Source organism: Balaenoptera borealis, assembly GCF_965194805.1.
Source record: "Balaenoptera borealis genome assembly, chromosome: 10".
Classification (NCBI taxonomy): domain Eukaryota; kingdom Metazoa; phylum Chordata; class Mammalia; order Artiodactyla; family Balaenopteridae; genus Balaenoptera; species Balaenoptera borealis.
In genome coordinates, this window is record NC_138874.1 from 55,711,248 (window position 1) to 55,735,616 (window position 24,369).

General features: G+C 39.0%; 1 protein-coding gene across 1 annotated transcript in view; it reads right to left on the minus strand.

The window, feature by feature from the left end:
- Positions 1 to 24,104, minus strand: part of PPA1 (inorganic pyrophosphatase 1) — a 37,012-nt gene extending 12,908 nt beyond the window's left edge. The window contains exons 1-5 of the mRNA XM_082407321.1: positions 23,897 to 24,104; positions 21,462 to 21,520; positions 10,629 to 10,682; positions 9,430 to 9,549; positions 7,188 to 7,274 (exon numbers count right to left, since the gene is read on the minus strand). Coding sequence (XP_082263447.1) covers positions 7,188 to 7,274; positions 9,430 to 9,549; positions 10,629 to 10,682; positions 21,462 to 21,520; positions 23,897 to 23,960 — 384 coding nt within the window. The 5' untranslated portion in view covers positions 23,961 to 24,104. The remainder of the gene's footprint in view (positions 1 to 7,187; positions 7,275 to 9,429; positions 9,550 to 10,628; positions 10,683 to 21,461; positions 21,521 to 23,896) is intronic.
- Between the last annotated feature and the right edge of the window lie 265 nt (positions 24,105 to 24,369).

The following is a 24,369-nucleotide window of genomic DNA, read 5'->3' on the forward strand; positions in this document are numbered from 1 at the left end:
TCTCTGTCTCAAAGCTAAGACCCAGTTCCACTCAATGACCAGCAAGCTCCAGTGCTGGACACCCCATGACAAACAACTAGCAAGACAGGAACACAACCCCACCCATTAGCAGAGAGGCTGCCTAAAATCATACTAAGTTCACAGACACCCCAAAACACACCACCAGATGCGGTCCTGCCCACCAGAAAGACAAGATCCAGCCTCATCCACCAGAACACAGGCACCAGTCCCCTCCACCAGGAAGCCTACACAAGCCACTGAACCAATCTTACCCACTGGGCGCAGACACCAAAAACAACGGGAACTACGAACCTGCAGCCTGTGAAAAGGAGACCCCAAACACCGTAAGTTAAGCAAAATGAGAAGACAGAGAAATACGCAGCAGATGAAGGAGGAAGGTAAAAACCCACCAGACCAAACAAATGAAGAGGAAATAGGCAGTCTACCTGAAAAAGAATTCAGAGTGATGATAGTAAAGATGATCCAAAATCTTGGAAATAGAATGGAGAAAATACAAGAAATGTTTAACAAGGACCTAGAAGAACTAAAGAGCAAACAAACAATGACAAACAACACAATAAATGAAATTAAAAATTCTCTAGAAGGAGTCAATAGCAGAATAACGGAGGCAGAAGAACGAATAAGTGACCTGGAAGATAAAATAGTGGAAATAACTACCGCAGAGCAGAATAAAGAAAAAAGAATGAAAAGAATTGAGGACAGTTTCAGAGACCTCTGGGACAACATTAAATGCACCAACATTCGAATTATAGGGGTCCCAGAAGAAGAAGAGAAAAAGAAAGGGACTGAGAAAATATTTGAAGAGATTATAGTTGAAAATTTCCCTAATATGGGAAAGGAGATAGTCAATCAAGTCCAGGAAGCACAGAGAGTCCCATACAGGATAAATCCAAGGAGAAACACACCAAGACACATATTAATCAAACTATCAAAAATTAAATACAAAGAAAAAATATTAAAAGCAGCAAGGGAGGGCTTCTCTGGTGGTGTAGTGGTTAAGAATCCGCCTGCCAATGCAGGAGACACGGGTTTGATCCCTGGTCCAGGAAGATCTCACATGCTGCAGAGCAACTAAGCCCGTGCACCACAACTACTGAGCCTGCACTCTAAAGCCTTCGAGCCACAGCTACTGAAGCCCGTGTGCCTAGAGCCCATGCTCCGCAACAAGAGAAGCCACCACAGTGAGAATCCCGTGCACCGCAACAAAGAGTAGCCCCCACTCACCGCAACTAGAGAAAGCCCGCGCACAGCAACGAAGACACAACGCAGCCCAAAATAAATAAATAAATAAATTTATTTATTTAAAAAAAAAGCAGCAAGGGAAAAGCAACAAATAACATACAAAGAAATCCCCATAAGGTTAACAGCTGATCTTTCAGCAGAAACTCTGCAAGCCAGAAGGGAGTGGCAGGACACATTTAAAGTGATGAAAGGGAAAAACCTACAATCAAGATTACTCTACCCAGCAAGGATCTCATCCAGATTCGACGGAGAAATTAAAACTTTTACAGACAAGCAAAAGCTAAGAGAATTCAGCACCACCAAACCAGCTTTACAACAAATGCTAAAGGAACTTCTCTAGGCAAGAAACACAAGAGAAGGAAAAGACCTACAATAACAAACCCAAAAGAATTAAGAAAATGGAAATAGGAAAATACATATGGATAATTACCTTAAATGTAAATGGATTAAATGCTCCAACCAAAAGACATAGACTGGCTGAATGGATACAAAAACAAGACCCGTATATATGCTGTCGGCAAGAGACCCATTTCAGACCTAGGGTCATATACAGACTGAAAGTGAGTGGATGGAAAAAGATATTCCATGCAAATGGAAATCAAAAGAAAGCTGGAGGAGCAATTCTCATATCAGACAAAACAGACTTTAAAATAAAGACTATTACAAGAGACGAAGAAGGATACTACATAATGATCAAGGGATCAGACCAAGAGGATATAACAATTGTAAATATTTATGCACCCAACATAGAAGCACCTCAATACATAAGGCAAATGCTAACAGCCATAAGAGGGGAAATCGACAGTAACACAATAATAGTAGGGGACTTTAACACCCCACTTTCACCAATGGACAGATCAACCAAAATGAAAATAAATAAGGAAATACAAGCTTTAAATGATACATTAAACAAGATGGACTTAACTGATATTTATAGGACATTCCATCCAAAAACAACAGAATACACTTTCTTCTCAAGTGTTCATGGAAGATTCTCCAGGATAGATCATATCTTGGGTTACAAATCAAGCCTTGGTAAATTTAAGAAAATTGAAAATGTATCAAGTACCTTTTCTGACCACAACGCTGTGAGACTGGATACCAATTACAGGAAAAAAACTGTAAAAAATACAAACACATGGAGGCTAAACAATATGCTACTAAATAACCAAGAAATCACTGAAGAAATCAAAGAGGAAATAAAAAAATACCTAGAAACAAATGACAATGAAAACACGATGACCCAAAACCTATGCGATGCAGCAAAAGCAGTTCTAAGAGGGAAGTTTATAGCAATACAATCCTACCTCAAGAAACAAGAAAAATCTCAAATAAACAACCTAACCTTACACCTAAAGTAATTAGAGAAAGAAGAACAAAAAAACCCCCAAAGTTAGCAGAAGGAAAGAAATCATAAAGATCAGATCAGAAATAAATGAAAAAGAAATGAAGGAAACGATAGCAAAGATCAATAAAACTAAAAGCTGGTTCTTTGAGAAGATAAACAAAATTGATAAACCATTAGCCAGACTCATCAAGAAAAAAAGGGAGAAGACTCAAATCAACAGAATTAGAAGTAACAACTGACACTGCAGAAATACAAAGCATCATGAGAGATTACTACAAGCAACTATATGCCAATAAAATGGACAACCTGGAAGAAATGGACACATTCTTAGAAAAGCACAACCTTCTGAGACTGAACCAGGAAGAAATAGAAAAAATAAACAGACCAATCACAAGCACTGAAATTGAAACTGTGATTAAAAATCTTCCAACAAACAAAAGCCCAGGACCAGATGGCTTCACAGGCGAATTCTATCAAACATTTAGAGAAGAGCTAACACCTATCCTTCTCAAACTCTTCCAAAATATAGCAGAGGGTGGAACACTCCCAAACTCATTCTATGAGGCCACCATCACTCTGATACCAAAACCAGACAAACATGTCACAAAGAAAGAAAACTACAGGCCAATATCACTGATGAACATAGATGCAAAAATCCTCAGCAAAATACTAGCAAAAAGAATCCAGCAGCACATTAAAAGGATCATACACCATGATCAAGTGAGGTTTACGCCAGGAATGCAAGTATTCTTCAATATACGCAAATCAGTCAATGTGATACACCATATTAACAAACTGAAGGATAAAAACCATATGATCATCTCAATAGATGCAGAAAAAGCTTTTGACAAGATTCAACACCCATTTATGATAAAAACCCTCCAGAAAGTAGGCATAGAGGGAACTTACCTCAACATAATAAAGGCCATATATGACAAACCCACAGCCAACATTGTCCTCATTGGTGAAAAACTGAAACCATTTCCACTAAGATCAGGAACAAGACAAGGTTGCCCACTCTCACCACTATTATTCAACATAGTTTTGGAAGTTTTAGCCACAGCAATCAGAGAAGAAAAAGAAATAAAAGGAATCCAAACTGGAAAAGAAGAAGTAAAGCTGTCACTGCTTGCAGATGACATGATACTATACATAGAGAATCCTAAAGATGTTACCAGAAAACTACTAGAGCTAATCAATGAATTTGGTAAAGTAGCAGGATACAAAATTAATGCACAGAAATCTCTTGCATTCCTATACACTAATGAAGAAAAATATGAAAAAGAAATTAAGGAAACACTCCCATTTACCATTGCAACAAAAAGGATAAAATATCTAGGAATAACCCTACCTAAGGAGACAAACGACCTGTATGCAGAAAACTATAAGACACCGATGAAATAAATTAAAGATGATACAAACAGATGGAGAGATAGACCATGTTCCTGGATTGGAAGAATCAACATTGTGAAAATGACTATACTACCCAAAGCAATCTACAGATTCAATGCAATCCCTATCAAACTACCAATGGCATTTTTCACAGAACTAGAACAAAAAATTTCACAATTTGTATGGAAACACAAAAGACCCCGAATAGCCAAAGCAATCTTGAGAAAGAAAAACAGAGCTGGAGGAATCAGGCTCCTGGACTTCAGACTATACTACAAAGCTACAGTAATCAAGACAGTATGGTACGGGCACAAAAACAGAAATACAGATCAGTGGAACAGGATAGAAAGCCCAGAGAAAAACCCACGCACATATGGTCACCTTATCTTTGATAAAGGAGGCAAGAATATACAATAGAGAAAAGACAGCCTCTTCAATAAGTGGTGCTGGGAAAACTGGACAGCTACATGTAAAAGAATGAAATTAGGGGGCTTCCCTGGTGGCACAGTGGTTGAGAATCTGCCTGCCAATGCAGGGGACACGGGTTCGAGCCCTGGTCTGGGAAGATCCCACATGCCGCGGAGCAACTAGGCCCGTGAGCCACAATTACTGAGCATGCATGTCTGGAGCCTGTGCTCCGCAACAATAGAGGCCGCGATAATGAGAGGCCTGCGCACCGCAATGAAGAGTGGCCCCCACTTGCCGCAACTAGAGAAAGCCCTCACACAGAAACGAAGACCCAACACAGCCATAAATAAATAAATAAATGAACCCAAAGTTTAAAAAAAAAAAGAATGAAATTAGAACACTCCCTAACACCATACACAAAAATAAACTCAAAATGGATTAAAGACCTAAATGTAAGGCCAGATACTATAAAACTCTTAGAGGAGAACATAGGCAGAACACTCTATGACATAAATCACAGCAAGATCCTTTTTGACCCACCTCCTAGAGAAATGGAAATAAAAACAAAAATAAATGGGACCTAACGAAACTTAAAAGCTTTTGCACAGCAAAGGAAACCGTAAACAAGACGAAAAGACAACCCTCAGAATGGGAGAAAATATTTGCAAATGAAGCAGCTGACAAAGGATTAATCTCCAAAATACAAGCAGCTCATGCAGCTCAATATCAAAAAAACAAACAACCCAATCCAAAAATGGGCAGAAAACCTAAATAGACATTCCTCCAAAGATATACAGATTGCCAACAAACACATGAAAGGATGCTCAACGTCGCTAATCATTAGAGAAATGCAAATCAAAACTACCATGAGGTATCATCTCACACTGGTCAGAATGGCCATCATCAAAAAATCTACAAACAATAAATGCTGGAGAGGTTGTGGAGAAAAGGGAACCCTCTTGCACTGTTGGTGGGAATGTAAATTGATACAGCCACTACGGAGAACAGTATGGAGGTTCCTTTAAAAACTAAAAACAGAACTACCATATGACCCAGCAATCCCACTACTGGGCATATATCCTGAGAAAATCATAATTCAAAAAGAGTCATGTACCACAATGTTCACTGCAGCACTATTTACAACAGCCAGGACATGGAAGAAACCTAAGTGTCCATCAACAGATGAATGGGTAAAGAAGATGTGGCAGGGCTTCCCTGGTGGCGCAGTGGTTGAGAGTCCGCCTGCCAATGCAGGGGACACTGGTTTGAGCTCTGGTCTGGGAAGATCCCACATGCCGCGGAGCAACTGGGCCCGTGAGCCACAATTGCTGAGCCTGCGCGTCTGGAGCCTGTGCTCCGCAACAAGAGAGGCCGCGATAGTGAGAGGCCCGCGCACCGCGATGAAGAGTGGCCCCCGCTTGCCGCAACTGGAGAAAGCCCTCGCACAGAAACGAAGACCCAACACACCCAAAAATAAATAAAGAAGTAAATTAAAAAAAAAAAAAAAAAAGAATCTTAACTTTAAAAAAAAAAAAAAAAGAGGATGTGGCACATATATACAATGGAATATTACTCAGCCATAAAAAGAAACGAAATTGAGTTATTTGTAGTGAGGTGGATGGACCTAGAGTCTGTCATACAGAGTGAAGTAAGTCAGAAAGAGAAAAACAAATACCGTATGCTAACACATATATATGGAATCTAAAAAAAAAAAAGAAATGGTTCTGAAGAACCTATTGGCAGGACAGGAATAAAGATGCAGACGTAGAGAATGGACTTGAGGACACGGGGAGGGGGAAGGGTAAGCTGAGACGAAGTGAGAGAGTGGCATTGACATATATACACTACCGAATGTAAAACAGATAGTTGTGGGAACCAGCTGCATAGCACAGGGAGATCAGCTTGGTGCTTTGTGACCACCTAGAAGGGTGGGATAGGGAGGGAGGGAGGGAGGCTCAAGAGGGAGGGGATATGGGGATATAAGTATACATATAGCTGATTCACTTTGTTATACAGCAGAAACTAACACAACAATGTAAAGCAATTATACTCCAATAAAGATGTTAAAAAAAAAAAAAAAGCTAAACAAGTGTCCATTAGTCCCATCAGAGTTGAGGGTAATTAATGTTTTTTAAACTGTCATCGATTGTGCTGAAGAATAAGTCCTCCATAATTTATTTCAAATACCTATGTTAATGTACTTTCTTTACCTTTTATTTTATAGAAGTCACTGAGTTAGGCAAGTCATACAATATGCCTGAACTTGATGACTAAAGCAACTGAATGACAACTTTCTTTTCAGTCACTTAATATTTTCTTGAGCCTGGGAAAGATCATAAAGAAAATAACTATAGTCAGAACCTTAGAGCAACCCTACTTGAGAGAGGAATCCCTACCATAAATCTCCAACTCATGAGGTTACCTGGTTTGGGCCAATTCACTGGTCACTCCAAATCCTTAGGCAAGGTTTGCCTTGTTGCCTCCTGGTAGCCTTCATCTATTGACTACTCATCTGCCTTCTAAAGCAATGCAGAACATGTCCAGTTCTTCCACACACATGCATACAATAAACATTTTTTTCTAGGCTAGGTTTAAATGTACAAATTATAATGTAGAAATGCTTAGAATGGAATGGAAGCTTTTGTCACCCAAAGAGACCCATCATTACTTTACTAATATTCATATATTTTATTTACAATATTTTTAAAAGTATGAAGTTTGTATATTTCATTGATATCGTCTCAACTCTACAGAAAAATATTTCAGATTCCGTTACCTTGCTTCCAATTTCACACACATCAATTGGGTCATTGTCACCACAGCAGCCGGTGTGTTCATCATTGTGTCTTGGGTCTTCCCAAGTCTAAAAAAAAAAATAAGACACAGTATATCATTCCTGTATATGCTAATGACAAAGTGGATCATGTTGGCATTGAAAGATAACATCCCACGATCTTTCTGCAAAAATACGAATCTTCAGCTCTTTATTCTCATTAAAAAGAATTTTTTTTTTTAAAAGAATTCTTTATTCACATCTAAGAATCTTAACTACACACAATAATCTTAACTAAACGCTGGGCTCCTATTAAGCGCATAATGCGGAAGTAAATTTAATCTTTAAAATGGATAATGATGCTATTTTAAACAAACAAAACCCAACTAGCTAATAACTGAGACAATATGCAAACACAAATGTAGACCCAGATGTTCACTTAAAAAATATAGTAAAAGAAAACTGCTTTGATGAACTTTTAGTACTTACTATCTTCTACTAACCAGATTTTCTTTAAAATAAATCTCCAAGCAGAGATGGGTAGGTGGTAATATTAAGATGGAAATGACGTGTGCTGGTGGCAAAAATGTCATCGCTGACCAGGAGCCAAGAATAAAAAGTTTAATCAGGATTTGCTGAAGCTTTAAATTGCTGGGTTTCTTCCCTGCTAAACTGCAAGACAGAGTCCTTGCAGAGCAGCTCACAGAAGAAGCGATGGCCTGTGCCTGCCAGGAAGTTCAGTTTAAAGTGTAGCTGTTGTTTTGGTTCTTTTCCCTCCCAATCTGGAACATATTTCTTGAATTTGTTTGCTTACTCAGCTGGAGTAAAGGCAGAGAGATAAAAGTAAAGGGGGAAAAGGAAGACTGGACCCAACAAAGCCAAATCCAACCTACAGAAGAGTAAGTATTTCAGCAATGTGTTCCCAGAGGGATGATATTTCAAGGCTAAATAGTGAATCAATTGAAGCGCAAGGTGAAGTGCTATAACGAAAGCAAACGACTTTGTGACTACCTAGCAAGCTAGATGGGTTTGACCTATGTTTTAGTAACTTACAGATTGTTTCACAATAGATTCCACTTAATAGACTTAATGGTTAATAAAAACAAACCATTTATCAACAGGAAGAAAATAAATTGAATATTTCATTTAAAGATCCTAAGTGCCACAGCATTAGCTTAAACAAACCAGAATTAAATATATGTTATTTACTCATAGTAGACATGATTCTAGTGATTCTTCATTCAAATATTAAATAAGAGTCTACTACACACAGGTATTGTGCTGGGGATAAACTGGTAAACAATGCAGATATCCCCCCTCCTCAAAGCTTTGACTGTTTAGGAAACAGAATTCCATTATTACTTTACCACAAAGAGCTTGGCACAAAGAAAGCAATCAGGACTATAGAGATACTAGTCAGCAGCTGTGAGAACTTACATGTGCCAGGTACTAAGTGCTTTATTCCTCAAATAGCCACACAAGCTATGTACTAGGAATAGCCCAGGAGAAAATATTAACATCTCAGGGAGGAAGAAGCAGAGGCAAGTTAGATAAGCTTTCGTAGACAGTTTAGATTTATTTCCAGTTTTAGTGAGGGCCACTGGTAGGTTTTAAGCAGGGACGTGATATTGAATCTGATTTAAGCTTTAGAAGGTTGCAGCTGGGACTTCCCTGGCAGTCCAGTGGTTAAGACTTTGCCTCCCAACGCAGGGGGTGCAGGTTCAATGGGGGAGTTAAGATCCCACATGCCTCCCGGCCAAAAAACCAAAACATAAAACAGAAGGAATATTGTAACAAATTCAATAAAGACTTTTTAAATGGTCCACATCAAAAAAAATCTAAAAAAAAAAAGAAAGTGGCAGACTTGGGATTTGCACCCTCATCTGTGTGGTGCCATAAGATCAGTGCTTTTAAGCACTAGTCTACACGGCCTCTCTCAATAGATACGCCACTCGTTCTGTAAAGAAAGAATTTGTGTAGTTTATAACCAGTCCATATAAAAAAATATTTCAGAAAAGAACAAACTTTCAAATGTGAATTCAAACATTGTAAATATTTACCTTTTAGTTCATCTTGAAAATAAGTTATTTAAGGAAGTATTAAAATGAGTTAATTACCCCTTATGTTTTTGTAATCTACTATAGCAAAAACTTTTTGAAGGTGTTTAAATCTTTTTTACTAACAGTAGTAGGTTAAATTTTTGTAAGCTAAAAAGTACATTTCTAGCAACTGCACAGAGACATACCTGAGGGATGGCACCATAGTTCCAGATATATCCTTTATAAGGGAACAAATTTGCAACATAACGGAGTTTTCCTTTTTTTACATCTTGTTTAATTGGGTTTAAAGGATCCTTTGTAGCAATCTGAAATAAAAAATTTCAAATCATTGTATATTTGTATGTGAAATACTATTCAAATAGGGATTTAAGGAAATGAATTATGAAATGCACTAGTTCCACTTTCATGATATATTTTTACCCCTAACACTTTTATAATTTGAAATAAGTTTCTCCATAATCAGCCTTTAAGTGGAAAACATTTGAGGTATACAGGAACTATTAAGAAGGGAAAAAGAACATTTACTAATTCCAGAAAGCAAAAATTAGCTGGAATAAATCCTAACATTTGAGAAAATATCTAACTTCAGCTTTCCTTTAAAACATTTAATATTATTCAAATATTTGACTGTCTATTACATGTGAAGTGTTGTTACTGTCAGAAAGCATTATTACGTGACAGAAAATGTTACAAATATCCATAACGAAAAGTCAAATCTATTAGGTATCATCAGAAATAAATTAACAGGGACTTCCCTGGTGGCTCAGTGGTTAAGAATCCGCCTGCCAATTCAGGGGACGTGGGTTCGAGCCCTGGTCCGGGAAGATCCCACATGCCGCGGAGCAACTAAGCCCGTGCTCCACAACTACTGAGCCCTCATGCCACAACTACTGAAGCCCACGCGCCTAGAGCCTGTGCTCTGGAACAGGAGAAGCCACCGCAATGAGAAGCCCGCGCACCGCAACGAAGACCCAACGCAGCCAAAAATAAATAAATAACTAAAATTTTTTAAAAAGAAATAAATTAACAAAATGTGACAAAAATTCCAATAAAATCATTTATGGCTGGAGTGACTGAAGCAAGCCTGTTGACTACATGGAGGAGTCAACGATGGAATTAAAGGGAAGAAGACAGAAGAGAAAAAGGTAATTCTAGGCTTTGGGAATGCCGGAAGGAAAGTCTGTAGCATATTTGTAAATAGTAAATGGTTGAGTTTAGTCGGAGCACAGAGAGAAGACTGGCAGGCAATGGGAGATACAGCTGGAAAATAGATTGGGACTAAAAAGAGGACAACCTTGGACATTAGTTGTTTAACCCTTGATCAAATCGGTGCAACTAGATCAAAACTAATATCCTATATCTGACTAGCAAAGGTGAAACATACCTCCATTTTTGCATTCGACCAGCGTGGTACTTCAACCACCATGTGGAACACATCCTGCAAAACACAGAGAAGGTGAGATGGTCACAGGAGTTCATTTATTCTATTACTTCATTGAGTATGCCCCAGTCCTTCCAAAGTTAAACTGCTCATTGTATCAAATCTTTGAAGTCACGGACTTTCAACAAAATGCATCAAAAAGTAAGGCAGACTGATGGATGAAGAGATAAAGCAAATACAGCAAAATAATTGTAGAATGAAATTAGTGGGTGTATGATTGTTCACTGTATTTTTCTTTAAAGTTTTTGTTTGTTTTAATAAACATAGTAAATTTTTCATAATAAAATGTTGAGAGGGTGGGGTGGAAAGAATGTTCCTATAAAGAACGGAAACAGTTTTAAACATAGCAGAACTTGTATCTCTGAGGAGGGCCATCTTCAAAGCAACTGTCTCCAAAGGCTATGCATATCCTCCAGTGACAGTGCATTTACTCAAAATGTTTTTGGAACTTCTATTTCGGAGGTGGTTTATAAGACAAACCCCAAATCAGAAAATTTATTTGTCATACTTTAGTTTTAGCCTCAAACACAATCAATCAGCTTGATTACCCACATTATTCTCCCAATTAGGCTGTTTTTAAAAATCAGGTACTCCTCAAAAAGACAAGAAGTTTGATACTGAAGATAAAATATTATGTTCCAAAAATATTTTAACCAATAGCAGTTCTACTGTAATTAGTTTACAGCCTTAAATTGACTAATTGATATTGGATGACATATTAAAAAATTCTCAGATGCTTACTGCTTAAAAACCCAATTAATGAAAAATCACACTTTGTCATCTCCTTTGCACACCAGAGTCAAATACCAAGTTGAAATACATTTTGTAATTAAAACTGAGCTTTAAATAGTCAGAAAATTATTTTTGCCAAGGAATAAAACTAAGTTCAGTTTTTCAGTTTAAAACCCCTACAAAGGGCACACATGAAGCCAACTCTGCCATTACTTTTATAAAATGCATATTTTAAACAGTTGATTTAAAATGAAAATCACTTAGTTACACACTTGTTAGAATTACTTCTTCGCCACTTTGCATCAAAAAACAGGGACTGATAAGCTATTGAATACAAGGGAATAAGTCAAAGGTTTCCAGACAATAATTAGCTTGTTGCTATTTTAGCCAAGCAGAAAGCTCCACAGATTTGCATTCAAGAGGCTCAAACTTCTGTCACTTACTGAGGGAGACTATAGTATTCCATAGTTTCTGCTCCAAGCCTCCTGACATCTGCCTACTCCATACAACATAAAAACCACAATGAATGGAGACATTGTTTAAATCCAGGACTGAATAAACTGCTCTATCCCTGTAAAGTCATAACTGGGTGGTTTTAGAAAAAGTAACACATTGTTCATGGGTAGGAAACCTCAGACCCAATCTTCGATTACATTTCATTCTACTCACTGTAAGTGAGACCTGTGTCTATCTAGCACCACCACTACGCCTCAGGTGTTAAAATGAAAGATCTGCACGTCCACCAACAACTCAGAACTTAAAAGGCTACAGCAGTAATACCCTAAAGGTCCACAAGATAGAGCTGTTACTACATGAAAGGTCACCTGAGAAGAGAAAACCAAGGAAACTGGCTAGATGTTTAAAAGAAAATATTACCAAATGAATAAACTGCCTCAAGAAAAAAAGTAGCAAATAAAGCTAAAGTCACTGATTCAAAGTTTGGAAACTATACTGAACACTTTAATGGAATTAAATGATAAATACATAGAGATCCTCAAAAACCACATTACCTAATATTACAAACCTACATAACTAATAGGAAAGCAGAAGAAAAGAAAGAGAAAGAGCAGGAGAAAGAACCAACATTACAGGAAAGAAAACATCTTTCAGGAGAAGACTCTACTGCAAACAGAAGAACTCCGAAAGCCTGAGGGTTTGGTACTTTTTAGAAATTAGCTGGGCCAAAAATAGCAAGGAGTATCCTGCAAGGAGCCTCAGAGACAATTCATTCATTTTTGCCAACATATATTTATTGAGCACCACTGTTTTGTGCCAGATACTAGCAGTGAACAGAATTAAAGCTCTTTTAACTCCCTAAGAGTTGGATCGCCAAACCAGGTCATTTCAGCTTGCAGGCCTCAGGCTGTAGCCTGGGGTCCACAAATCTAGGTGAGGGATTAGTCTGTAAAATGAATGTTTAGCATATTTTCAAGTGTATGTAGATACCGTAGTGATTACTGGATCTTTTTTAAAATTAATTAATTAATTAATTAATTAATTATTTTTGGCTGGTTGGGTCTTCGTTGCCGCGCACGGGCGTTCTCTAGTTGTGGCGAGTGGGGGCTACTCTTCATTGCGGTGCGCGGGCTTCTCATGGCGGTGGCTTCTCTTGTTGCGGAGCACGGGCTCTAGAGTGCAAGCTCATTAGTTGTGGCGCACGGGCTTAGTTGCTCCGCAGCATGTGGGATCTTCCCAGACCAGGGATCGAACCCATGTCCCCTGCATTGGCAGGCAGATTCTTAACCACTGTGCCACCGGGGAAGTCCCTGTATCTTTTTTTAAAGCAATGAATGTGTAGTAATTTTGTCACTACTTTCCCCATCAATCATTATCAAAACAGAGGGTTTTTTTTTATTATTTTGATATTAAAAAGGGCGGATGTTCTTATTCTTTAGAAGGAACTACTAGTAAAGGACAGTTTATTTCTCCTAGACACCATGGCTACAATTGAGGGAGTTGCCACTAGGTACACAATGATACTTAGGATTTTCAGGGCAACTGACATGAGAATTTCAACCAATCACTCCATTGCTACTAGAAAAAAAACACCTTTACTGTTAAAACATTATGCATTCTATTTGGAACTCTTGTGCACTGTTGGTAGGAATGTAAAATGGTATAGCCACTGTGGAAAACAGTATGGTGGTTCCTCAAAAAATTAAAAATAGAATTACCATATGATCCAGCAATTCCACTTCTGGGTATATACCCCCCAAAATTGAAAGCTGGGTCTTGAAGAGATATCTGTACACCCATGTTCATGGCAGCATTATTCAAAATAGCTAAAATGCAGAAGCAACCCAAGCGTCCATCAAAGGATGAATGGATAAGCAAAATGTGGTATGTACATACAATGGAATATTATTCAGCCTTAAAAAGGAAATGCTGACATGTGGTACAACATGGATGAACCTTGAGGACATTACGCTAAGTGAAATAAGCCAGTCACAAAAAAGACAAATGACTATATGATTCCACTTACATGAGGTATCTAGAGAAGTCGAATTCATAGCGACAGAAAGCAGAATGGTGGTTGCCAGGGGATTGGGGAATTAATGTTTAATGCATATGGAATGTAAGTTTTGCAGGATGAAAGGAGTTCTGGAGATGAAGGAGGGTGATGGTTGCACAACAATATGAATGTACTTAATACCTCCAAACTGCATACTTTAAAATAGGACGGTAGATTTTATGCTTTATGTATTTTACATTAAAAAACTGGAAAAAATTATGCATTCTAATATTTCCAATGTTTATGGCATTTAAAAGAATGAGACAAGATTTTAGGAAATTTAGTACTACCTGGTTAAAAATTCATGCCTTCTTTCTCTAATCCTAACTGGTTTAAACTATTACTTAGCTCAATCCTGGATTTAGTGTCTTATTATTCCCATTGTTAGGACGTCTCAGAACTGTTCTCCACTTCTACTATGCTCTGGATTCTCAATCCCTGCTCTGGCACCAAGCTTTCAGCTCCCTGTTTACAGTTTCAGAGAAAGGAAGGAAGACGTTGGTATCCCTAGTAGGATGATGCTGACAAGGCTGCAGGAGGCAGGGGAAAGGCAAAGCGTAGCTCTAAGCTCTGACTTCCAAAGTCAGAGACACAGCAATCAGTCTGACTTCCCAGATTTACAGTCATTTCAACAGGAAGACAAGAATGTTAATGTTATAGATGTCCAGATTCTAAGGAGATTAGAAACTTAAGTCTAAATCATAGCATTCCGTTAATCAAAAAGATTTAAAATAAAATTGTTTTACCGATAGAAGAAATATAACCTATATCTTGATCGGGCTTTTAACTTCATTGATGAAACAGGAGTATCACAGTAGTACAGTGATCATAGGTCTCATCTCCAAACTGGTTAGTTTTCTTGTGGATCAAGTCAGTAGTCTGACAAGTCATTTACTAATGAATAGGCTATGGCTACTTGGTAGGCTATTATTTCTAATATCATTAAGTACATACACAGGGAACATACTCTTAATTACATCCCATCTCTGAATCTTAGTAGTAAAGTTAAATGTGTCTTTATTGGGAGACTTATGAACACCTCATGACTTATGATCTTTTCCCAACACTGGATCTGAAGCCTAGTGAACATGACCTACTGTATTGCAAAACTGCATAAGTGACTAAATTAGCATTTAAGTTGACTCTTCATGTGTTTCTCTAGATAACTTCAGAAACCAAGTAAAATAAATACCAGACTTACGAAGAAATACAAAATCATCCTGATTTCACCATCCTTTTATTTTTCCGTTTTGCAATAAAATTTGGAGAAAAACAACGGTGGTAGAGAGGATTTTCTTCTAAATTTATCTAGAGATTGGATATAAAGCAAGAGGCTAATAGAAAACAAGGGTAGCTTGCCTTTTTTTTTTATCTCTAGAGTATTTTTGGAGAATAAAATTCCTATCAGAAGAGCTCATGTAGTTAGTAAGGAAACGCTCTACTCCCGTAAAGGTGCTTTTGTAAAGGTTTAGCAGATTTCATCATTTCCAAGAGTATTTTTATCCTATTAAGTGCTCACCAAGTAACACTTGGTTTTACGTTTTGGCTTCAAAGCCAGTTCTGTGATTACAGGACATATTCTAAGTTGTTAAAAGTAAATGGGTTCCTCCTGTGCAGTGTCAATGGGATTGTAAATTGGTGCACCATTATGGAAAACAGCATGGTAGTTCCTCAAAACACAAAATAAGAACTACCATATGATCCAGCAATCCCACTTCTGGGTATTTATCCAAAAGAAATTAAATCAGAATCTCAAAGAAATATCTGCACTGCCATGTTCACTGCAGCATTATTCACAGTAGCCAAGATACGGAAACAACCTAAGTGTCCATCACTGGATGAGTGGATAAAGAAGACGTGATACATACATACACACACACAGGTACGCACAAACACACTGGAATATTCAGCCTTTTAAAAAAAGATAAAAGGAAACCCTGCCATTTGTGACAACACGGATGAATGTGGAGGATATTATGCTAAGTGAAATAAGTCAGACAGAGAAAGACAAATACTACATAATCTCACTTGTATGTGGAATCTAAAACAGTTGAACTTATAGAAACAGAAAGTAGAAAAATGGTTGCCAAAGGCTGGAGGAGTGGGAGAAATGGGGGCATGTTGATCAAAGGGTACAAACTTTCAGTTATAAGTGATAAGTTCTGGAAACCTAATGTACAGTATGGCTCTATGAAAGTTGCTAAGAGAGTAGATCTTAAGTGTTCTCACCATACACACAAGCAAAATAAATATGTGAGGTGACAGAGGTTAACTAACGTGATTAGTGGGATCATTTCACAATGTGTACATATATCACAACATCGCACTGAACACCTTAAATACAATGACTATTTGTCAATCATACCTTAATAAAGCTGAAAAATAAATTTTTAAAAAAATTTTAAAGAAAAAATAAATGGGCTCCTGACTTCTTTCAGTGAGAAGTGACAAATGTCTATTGGAGAAGCTGACACAGAAGAAATATGATGACCGAAGTTCACACTGTGTGCTTCTTATTCATTTAGAATTATAACTTCACAAAGGAAAACATGATTTATACCAACCCCCCAAAAAATTGCTCAACAAATTGTTGAGCAGGGGAGATAGTTAAAAAACAAACACCTTTCAGTAATGCTCATTTGTTTCCCAATCACACAGATGTTCTACTCATAGCAGTTTCAACAAACTATTGTATTTGGTAACGCATACTGCCATATGCCACATACAGAGAAAGTAATCAAACTTAATTTACACGTCATAACTAAGAATAAGCTCCTATTTTTTCCCCTCAGATGAGCTTTAAGATGACTCAATTTTGAAAACAGATATTCTAACCATAATCTGTTTACTTTCTTATCTTTATAAAATCAAGCAAGAGTCTGCATTTCCAGCTGTCAACATCTTCTATGATCTGCAATGACTAAGAATTTTCACCATAGAACCTTTTCCAAGAAAAATGCACATTTACACCAAATTGCAATTTCAGAGAGAACTCAGAACCTCAGAAACCCATCGATGAGTATTCCAGGGTCTCGGGGCCACCAAGAATTCCTGGACTAGAAGACTTTATAGCTTTCCCGAATGAAGGAAGTTCTTACTCATTTCCCTTGAATTCTAAGCGTTAAAAAAAAAAAAAAAAAATTATAAGCAAGCCTTTTTTTTCTGCTTTTTTTCTTTGTAAATATCAAAGAGATAGTTACTGTAGAAAATTTGGAAAATATCAAAAAGCACAAAGTAAAATCCACCACCCTTTATCGCTCGAGGCAGTGTGGCTCAGTGGCTAACACCACAGGTTCTGAACCAGAATGCCTGGGTCTGAATCCTGCCACTACCGCTTATGAATTCTAGTTGGTAATCCTGGACAATTAAGTTACTGAAAGAACCCAGCTCACAGATTGGAATGATGGCTAAAGGAGAAAATCCACATAAGGGCTTTAGCATAGTGCTAAATGTAATCTAAAACACCCACGAAGACGAACAGTGCTCAGAGGTAAAGCAACTTGCTCAATATGGCAAAGCCAGTTAGTGGTAAAACCAGGACTAAAACCAAGGTTTCTTACTCCCGGTTCAGTGATCTTTACTCTACACAATAGAGCTCTGAAAGGCTTCAGACACAGCCAGTCTTGTGGTTAACATCATCATCCTATTGTGGGGTTTTTTTTTTTTTTTTGGTTTTTGTATACTGAGACTTTATAAGCCAGGCATTGTGACTGCACATTACATGCATATTTAATCAACACAACTTTTTTTTTAGTCAAAGCTATCCAAAAAACTTTTGCCTTTTTACTTATTTTTTGATTGAAGTATAATTGACTTAAAATATTATACAAGTTTCAGCTGTACCACATGGTGATTTGATATTTCTATACATTACAGAATCATCACTACAGTAAGTCTAGTTACCATCTGTCACCATACGAAGTTACTACAATATTGACTATATTCCCCACGCTGTACACTACATCCCCACGACTTATTTTATAACTGGAAGATTTACCTCTTAATCTCCCACACCTATTTCCCTCATCCCCGCCTCTGGCAACCACCTCTGGCAACCACCAGTTTGTTCTCTTTACGTATGAGTCTGTTTCTGTTTTGTTAAGTTTGTTTTACAACTTTATCTTTTTGACAAAATTGTTAAACCACAGATATTATGGTTAGAATATCTGTTTTCAAAATTTAGTCACCTTAAAGCTCATCTGAGGGGAAAAAATAGGAGTTTATTCTTAGTTATGACATGCCAATTAAGTTTGTTATCAGTTTTCATCTATGCTGCCAGTTCTAACTTTGGTGTGGAAAACATAAAACAAAACCCCAACCATTCTATATACATATAAAGTTGGAGAAAACCAACAGTATTTAAATGATTAATTTGGTGACATTTTTTTAAGTTCCATTTATAGAACTGTCTACAAAAAGAAATAGAAAATTCAAAACAAAGCAAACCCTGTAGGGAAGTGAGTACTGCTGACCCTTGAACAACACAGGTATGAACTGTGTGGGTCCACTTATACATGGATTTTTTTCAATAGTAAATACTACAGAACTACATGATCTGTCGGTTGAATCTCCAGATATGGAGTAATCTCAGATACAGGAGGCCAACTATAAATTATACGCTAGTCAGGGCCCCTAACCCCCGCATTGTTCAAGATTCAGCCATAATTTAAAAAGCATCTACTTGGGTGGTATATCTCCTCTAAAATTTCAGGTACAGTTAGATAGTATCTTTAAAAATTTAAGAAGGATACACAACTGCAAAAGATATCCTATTCAGTTTCTGAAGCACCCACCTATTTGACTAGTAGCTTGACTTTTTTTTTATAGGAGAAAAGTTCCATATTTATATATTCCCCCAACAGTCAGCTGAAAAACATTACAGAAGCCTATATTGTTAGAACTAGTATTTAACATGGAAGTTTAAGATATAGAATAGAAAATACTAAACTTCTAAAATTAGAACATCAAGTCATGATACTTGAGTACTCTAAGATTTAGATAAAGCTTTTAATCTACCCAATGTTTCACACTGTTTATGCTCATTATGTTCTGGATTCTTAAATTTTCTGTTATCTCAGAAGTTTTATGTCAGAAGACACTTTGAGCTACAGGTGTTTTTATATTTGATTCCAAAATAGATCCAAAGAAAAGAACAGCCCTATAATATATATACATCCAGTGAGTCCTTGCCTTTGCCTTCTTTCACCCAGTGGATTTGGAAATAACCCAAGTAGGGTATCTGAGTCACAAGGATTTCCAGAACTGGCTGGATGGATTACCTAATAACACATATACTAAATCAAATGCTGTCCACGTTGAAAGGTTCTGATGTGGAGTAGAATATAAGCCTTTGGGCATTTTTTCCTTATAGAGCTGAGTTGTGTTAAAGGCACATTCCCTCATTATCACCCCTCAAATGACTGACCATATTAGGGATAAAGTCGATGGCTACCCACACAAAAATGTATTTACATAAACTTAATCACATTGAAATTTCTTTTTTTCAAAAACCATACTCTTCTGTAACCAATGGAATTAATCAGATCTTTTATTTAGGCTAGAATCCAAAATAGGTTATGTGTACCACACCCTTATTTGTGCTTTGTATAAACTAAACTTCCTTAAAAACAAAACAAAAAGAACTCTTTCCTGCCTCTGAGGCAGGAATCTGAAGTGCTGAAGTTCACTGAGGTCTGGACCACTGGTGAAATCCAGAGTCATTGCAAGAGCTTGTACTTTTGAGCCAGCCCAATGTGGTACAAAGGGCAGATTCTTCATTTGAGTAATCCCAGATTACAGATACAACCAGTCCTGTAAAAGACTCCAAGGAGTTGCAGAGTAACCTGAGTGAAGATGTTTTACATGACACCAAAATGTAGTCTCAGCTTCCTATTTTGGGGTAACTTGCAGCAGCAACAAGATTAGGCACCATAACTGCTATGATTCTTCTGGTCCTTGGCTAGAATATTGTCCAATAACTTAAGGCTATGGTCTGAATGTTTGTGTCCCTCCAAAACTCATATGTTGGAATCCTAACCCTCAAAGGTGATGGTATAGTAGGTGGGACTTTTAGGAAATGCTTAAGACATGAGGGTAGAACCCTCATAAATGGGATGAGGTTCTTATAAAATGAGTGACTTATAAAAGAGGCTCCAGGGAGATCCCTAGCCCCTTCCACCACATAAGGAAACAGCTAGAAGTCTGCGACCAGAAGAGGGCCCTTACCCAACCATGCTGGCACCCTGATCTCAGAGTTCCAGCCTCCAGAACTGTAAGCAATAAATTTCTGCTGTTTATAAGCTACCCAGTCTACAGTATTTTGTTATAGCAGCCCAAACAGGCTAAGACACTTATGAATGCAAAGAAACCCAGCTACAGGTCAAGAAAATGTTTCCCTTCCTTAGTACAGCTGTATGCCAAGGTACCATCAGTAAACTTAGGGTCATCATTTTATACCTCTTCATTATTCAAAATGGTCTGAGATGTTACTGCAAAGTACTTTGATATACATACTGATTATACAACAGCTAATTTAAGCCAACCAAATGATGCCAATTCAAGAGGAAGGAAGGATTCTGCAGTTCTTGTCAACTCCCAGGGAATCAGATGTAACAAATTAAAAGTTTCTGAATAAATACAGCTTTGAGAATCCCACAGGACAACACATGCCAATTAGTGGTCCCTCCTGTAACTGTGGCACATAACTGCCCTCGGGCTGTTTGCTCCACTGTCTCCAGCTAGAGCCCAGCTCAGGCAGGCTGCTCAGAAGCAACATTCAGGTTAGATTTTCTGCCAGTGTCCAAGTGTCAGTGCAGAACTGTAGCAATCTTCCTGATAGAAGTACATGAATTTATCTATTTCTGATAGTCAAGCACAGAAAAAAAGTAAGACTCAGCACACACAAGGATAAGATTTCATCTTTATTATTCTAGACATGCGCTGGAATGTGATATTCACATGTATTATGTATTGACATCTAGCTAAGGAAGATCAATAACCTATGAAGCTTTTACGACTCAAAAAGATTTGCAGTCAGTGTGGATCCTTCCTGGTTGAATGAAAAAAATTTTTAAGGTATAAAAAAGAATCAGACATTTGTCCTTGTGTCAGTTCCTAAATATAGCACAAACTTCTCTTATTGGGAGGGAGGCTGAAAGAAGCAATGGCTTTTTAAAAAAATAACTATTTAAATTTGCACCAACAATGCATGATCTTTGTAAAAAAATATAGGAAATATAAAAAGGCAAAAATGAAAATAAAAACAAAAAGAGTTACCAGCAATTCTGGTGATTTTTTTTTAACCAAGGCAGCTTTAAAACATTTGTTTCTGTTCCTCTACTCCTTCTCCAAATTATAGTTGCTTCTTCTAACCAAATAATCTGGATTTAAGACTGTCTCCTTATTTAGTCAATGCACCTTTAACTCACAGCACAATGAGGCATTTTAAGCACTTGTTAAGACATATAAGAAAATCCGTATGTGGAACTAACTGATCTGAGCAATGAGACTACGGTCAGAGAAGGATGTCTTACCTTATCTGCATAAATTGGAATATCATGAAATGGAGATATATATTGTCCTTTTTCATTTTCTGCAAAATTAATTAGAAAAAGTTATTGCTTCTATTGGTTAATTATATTTCCAGATGCATGAAGTACACATTTTTTAAGACTTTTTTTTTAAGAGAATTTTTAGGCTTACAATAAAATTCAGAAGGTACCAAGATTTCCCACATACCCTCTCTCCTCCCATTATCAACACCACTCACCAGATTTTATTCCCACCCCAGAAAAACTGGCTATATACTTCACCTTCCTGACTGCTCCAAGATCAGGTTAGGTTTTCATCCTACATGTTCCTTAGGGGTCTAAAAGGTACTAACCTCTATGGTGAGGGTGGGGACTGCCTTACAAGCCTTTGTATCACAGAGCCTAGCAGTGCCTGGTGTACAAAAGGCAACCAAATTGTTTGATTTTATACTAGTTAACAGTTAACAGAGCTAATGAAATACTTGGGCTCTGGAGAAGGCAGGGGACCAATTTGCCAAATTATAAACCATGTTGCTTTAAGTGGTATTCCAGGGAGACAGAGCCATCTTAGATTAGGATTTTTCTTAAGGATAATCTAGCTGTAACAGCACTTTCACAGGTAATTTCCGTATTCTAGAGACCTAACTACCATATCCAAAAAGTAATTTTAAAACTTCCTTACTATTCTTTAGGAAACCTTAAGGGTCAGTCCACATTGCATCCCTTCACGATTAAAAATCGAAGTGGAGGGAATTCCCTGGGAGTCCAGTGGTTAGGACTCTGTGCTCTCACGGTGAAAGGGCCGGGTTCGATTCCTGGTTGGGGAACTAAGATCCTGCACGCCGCATGGCGTGGCCAAAAAAAAAAAAAGACCAAAAAACTCAAAGTGGAATAGGCAAAATTGATCTGTGACCATCCCCAATGGCACACTGGTCCCTTCAGTGTCAATAGTGACTTGCGATCCAACCCACTATCAGTTTTAAAGAGATTGGCAAATGTAACATTATAGAGGTAAAAATCTTCTCCTATTAAGGAAGGATATTAAGAAATCTATGATTTTTAAATTAAAATTATATAGTACTCACTACCAATACATAATCTAAGTAAAAACTGTATTTGTTCTGCAAATATAGCTTGAAAACAATTACCCTAATCATCCCCCCCACCTACAAACTAGAGGGTCACCTCTCTAAATCCCTCCTACAGAGACATTCTGGAGCCAACACTAACTCCAGAAAAACAGTTCAGGGAACTATTTGTCAAAAGTTCCTGCACTGCCCTTGCTGCTGAATTCTGAAATTAAATAAAATGGGTGGGGGAGGTCCCACACGTCACTGGATTTTAAATGGCAATCTAAACTTTAGTTGTGTAACTTTATAGTTCACTTTCCTTTTCCTCTCACACCAGCCTATTTTTTGCTAGGAGCTTTGTCCTTTCAGTATTACCATTCATCCCCTCCTCCTCTCTCTTTACTGCCCTTCATACACCAGAACTCATAGAATTCAAGGCACCTGCCCATTTCCTTGGGAACAAAATTGTAAAGAAGTTAAAATAGAAACGCCTCCGTTATCTCTAATAATCTTTTGGGGGCGGGGGGCGGGGAGGTGGTAAGAGGATAAAGATAAACCCGAGGTAGCTTTCCCCCATCTACAAGGCTAAAGGTGGTGCACCAAGGAAAGCGGAGCCTGCGGCCTCCTCGGCTCTAAACGCAGACTTAGGGGAGGTACCCCTTAGACGCGATCCGCTGCACAGGGGCCAAAATTTGGCACTTTCTTATTCATGCTTCCCAGATTGACGTCACCTGTTTAACTGGAGAGGAACAGATTTCTGTTTCACAAGGCGTTTTCCCAGCATCAGTGCTACTGGAAAGCACGCGTCAGGGAGGCAGGAGCGCTACTGGGGTCCCAGAGGGATGGGTCCAGTCCTCCACTGATCGCTCCAGATCTGGGCCTCAGTTTCCCCGTCTGTCGGACGAGGGCCTGGACTTGACCCCGCGACGTGCCCACAATCTGAGCTATAGTGGAGGAATTAAGGTCTTAGGGAGTCACCAGCATCACCTCCTCCCCCTCGCCACGCCGTTCCTCCAAACTGAATAATCCTCTTACGGGGATTAGTTTACCCCCAGACACCTTTTCTAGGGTGACTCAGTGGTTTCCTTTTCCCAAGCCGGACACCTGCAAAACTAGCCTGGCCCAGGTTCAGGTCCAATCGAGCATGTGAAAGAGGAACGCCGACCCACGCCGTCCTGGCCGCGAGCGGGACGTGTGAAATGAGAGGGCCAGGCCCGCCCAGGCCCCCGGGACCGGCCCGAGGAGCCCGGCCGGCGCCCGGGACAAGGTGCTGAGCGCGGGCCGCAGCCGCCGGGGCGGGAGGGGAGGCGAGGCCCAGGAATGAATGGGCAGGCGGGCAGGGAGGGACCGCGGACCTCCGACACTCACTTAGGAAGACTCGGTACTCGAGGGTGAAGGGCGCGGCGCGCTCCTCGCTGCTGAAGCCGCTCATGATGCCGGAGACCAGCCGCCGCTGCCGCCGCTGCTACAAAGCCACTAGCCAACACGCGACGCCAACTGACAAGGAGTAAGCTCTGCGCCTGCGCACTGCAGTGACTAGACCGGCCAGCAGGGCGGGGAGCAGCCTTTAACGCTGCTGGCGCTCGCGAGCCCACCCCGCGCGCAGGCGCACTCCGTAGGGCCCGCGAGTCTCAGCGCCCCAGCCCCGCCCCCTCGGGCCGCGCCTCCGCGAACCTCCCCTCAGCTCCCAGGCTGGGCCACGTGGCTGGCGGCCGGCTCTGGCTGAGTGATCCGTCTGGGCTGGCGGGCTTTGGGGCTCTGACGGAGGTGGGTAACACGTTCTCAGCTTCGACCGGCTAAGAATTGACCGTCGACCTTTCGCCTCTCACGCACACTGGGAA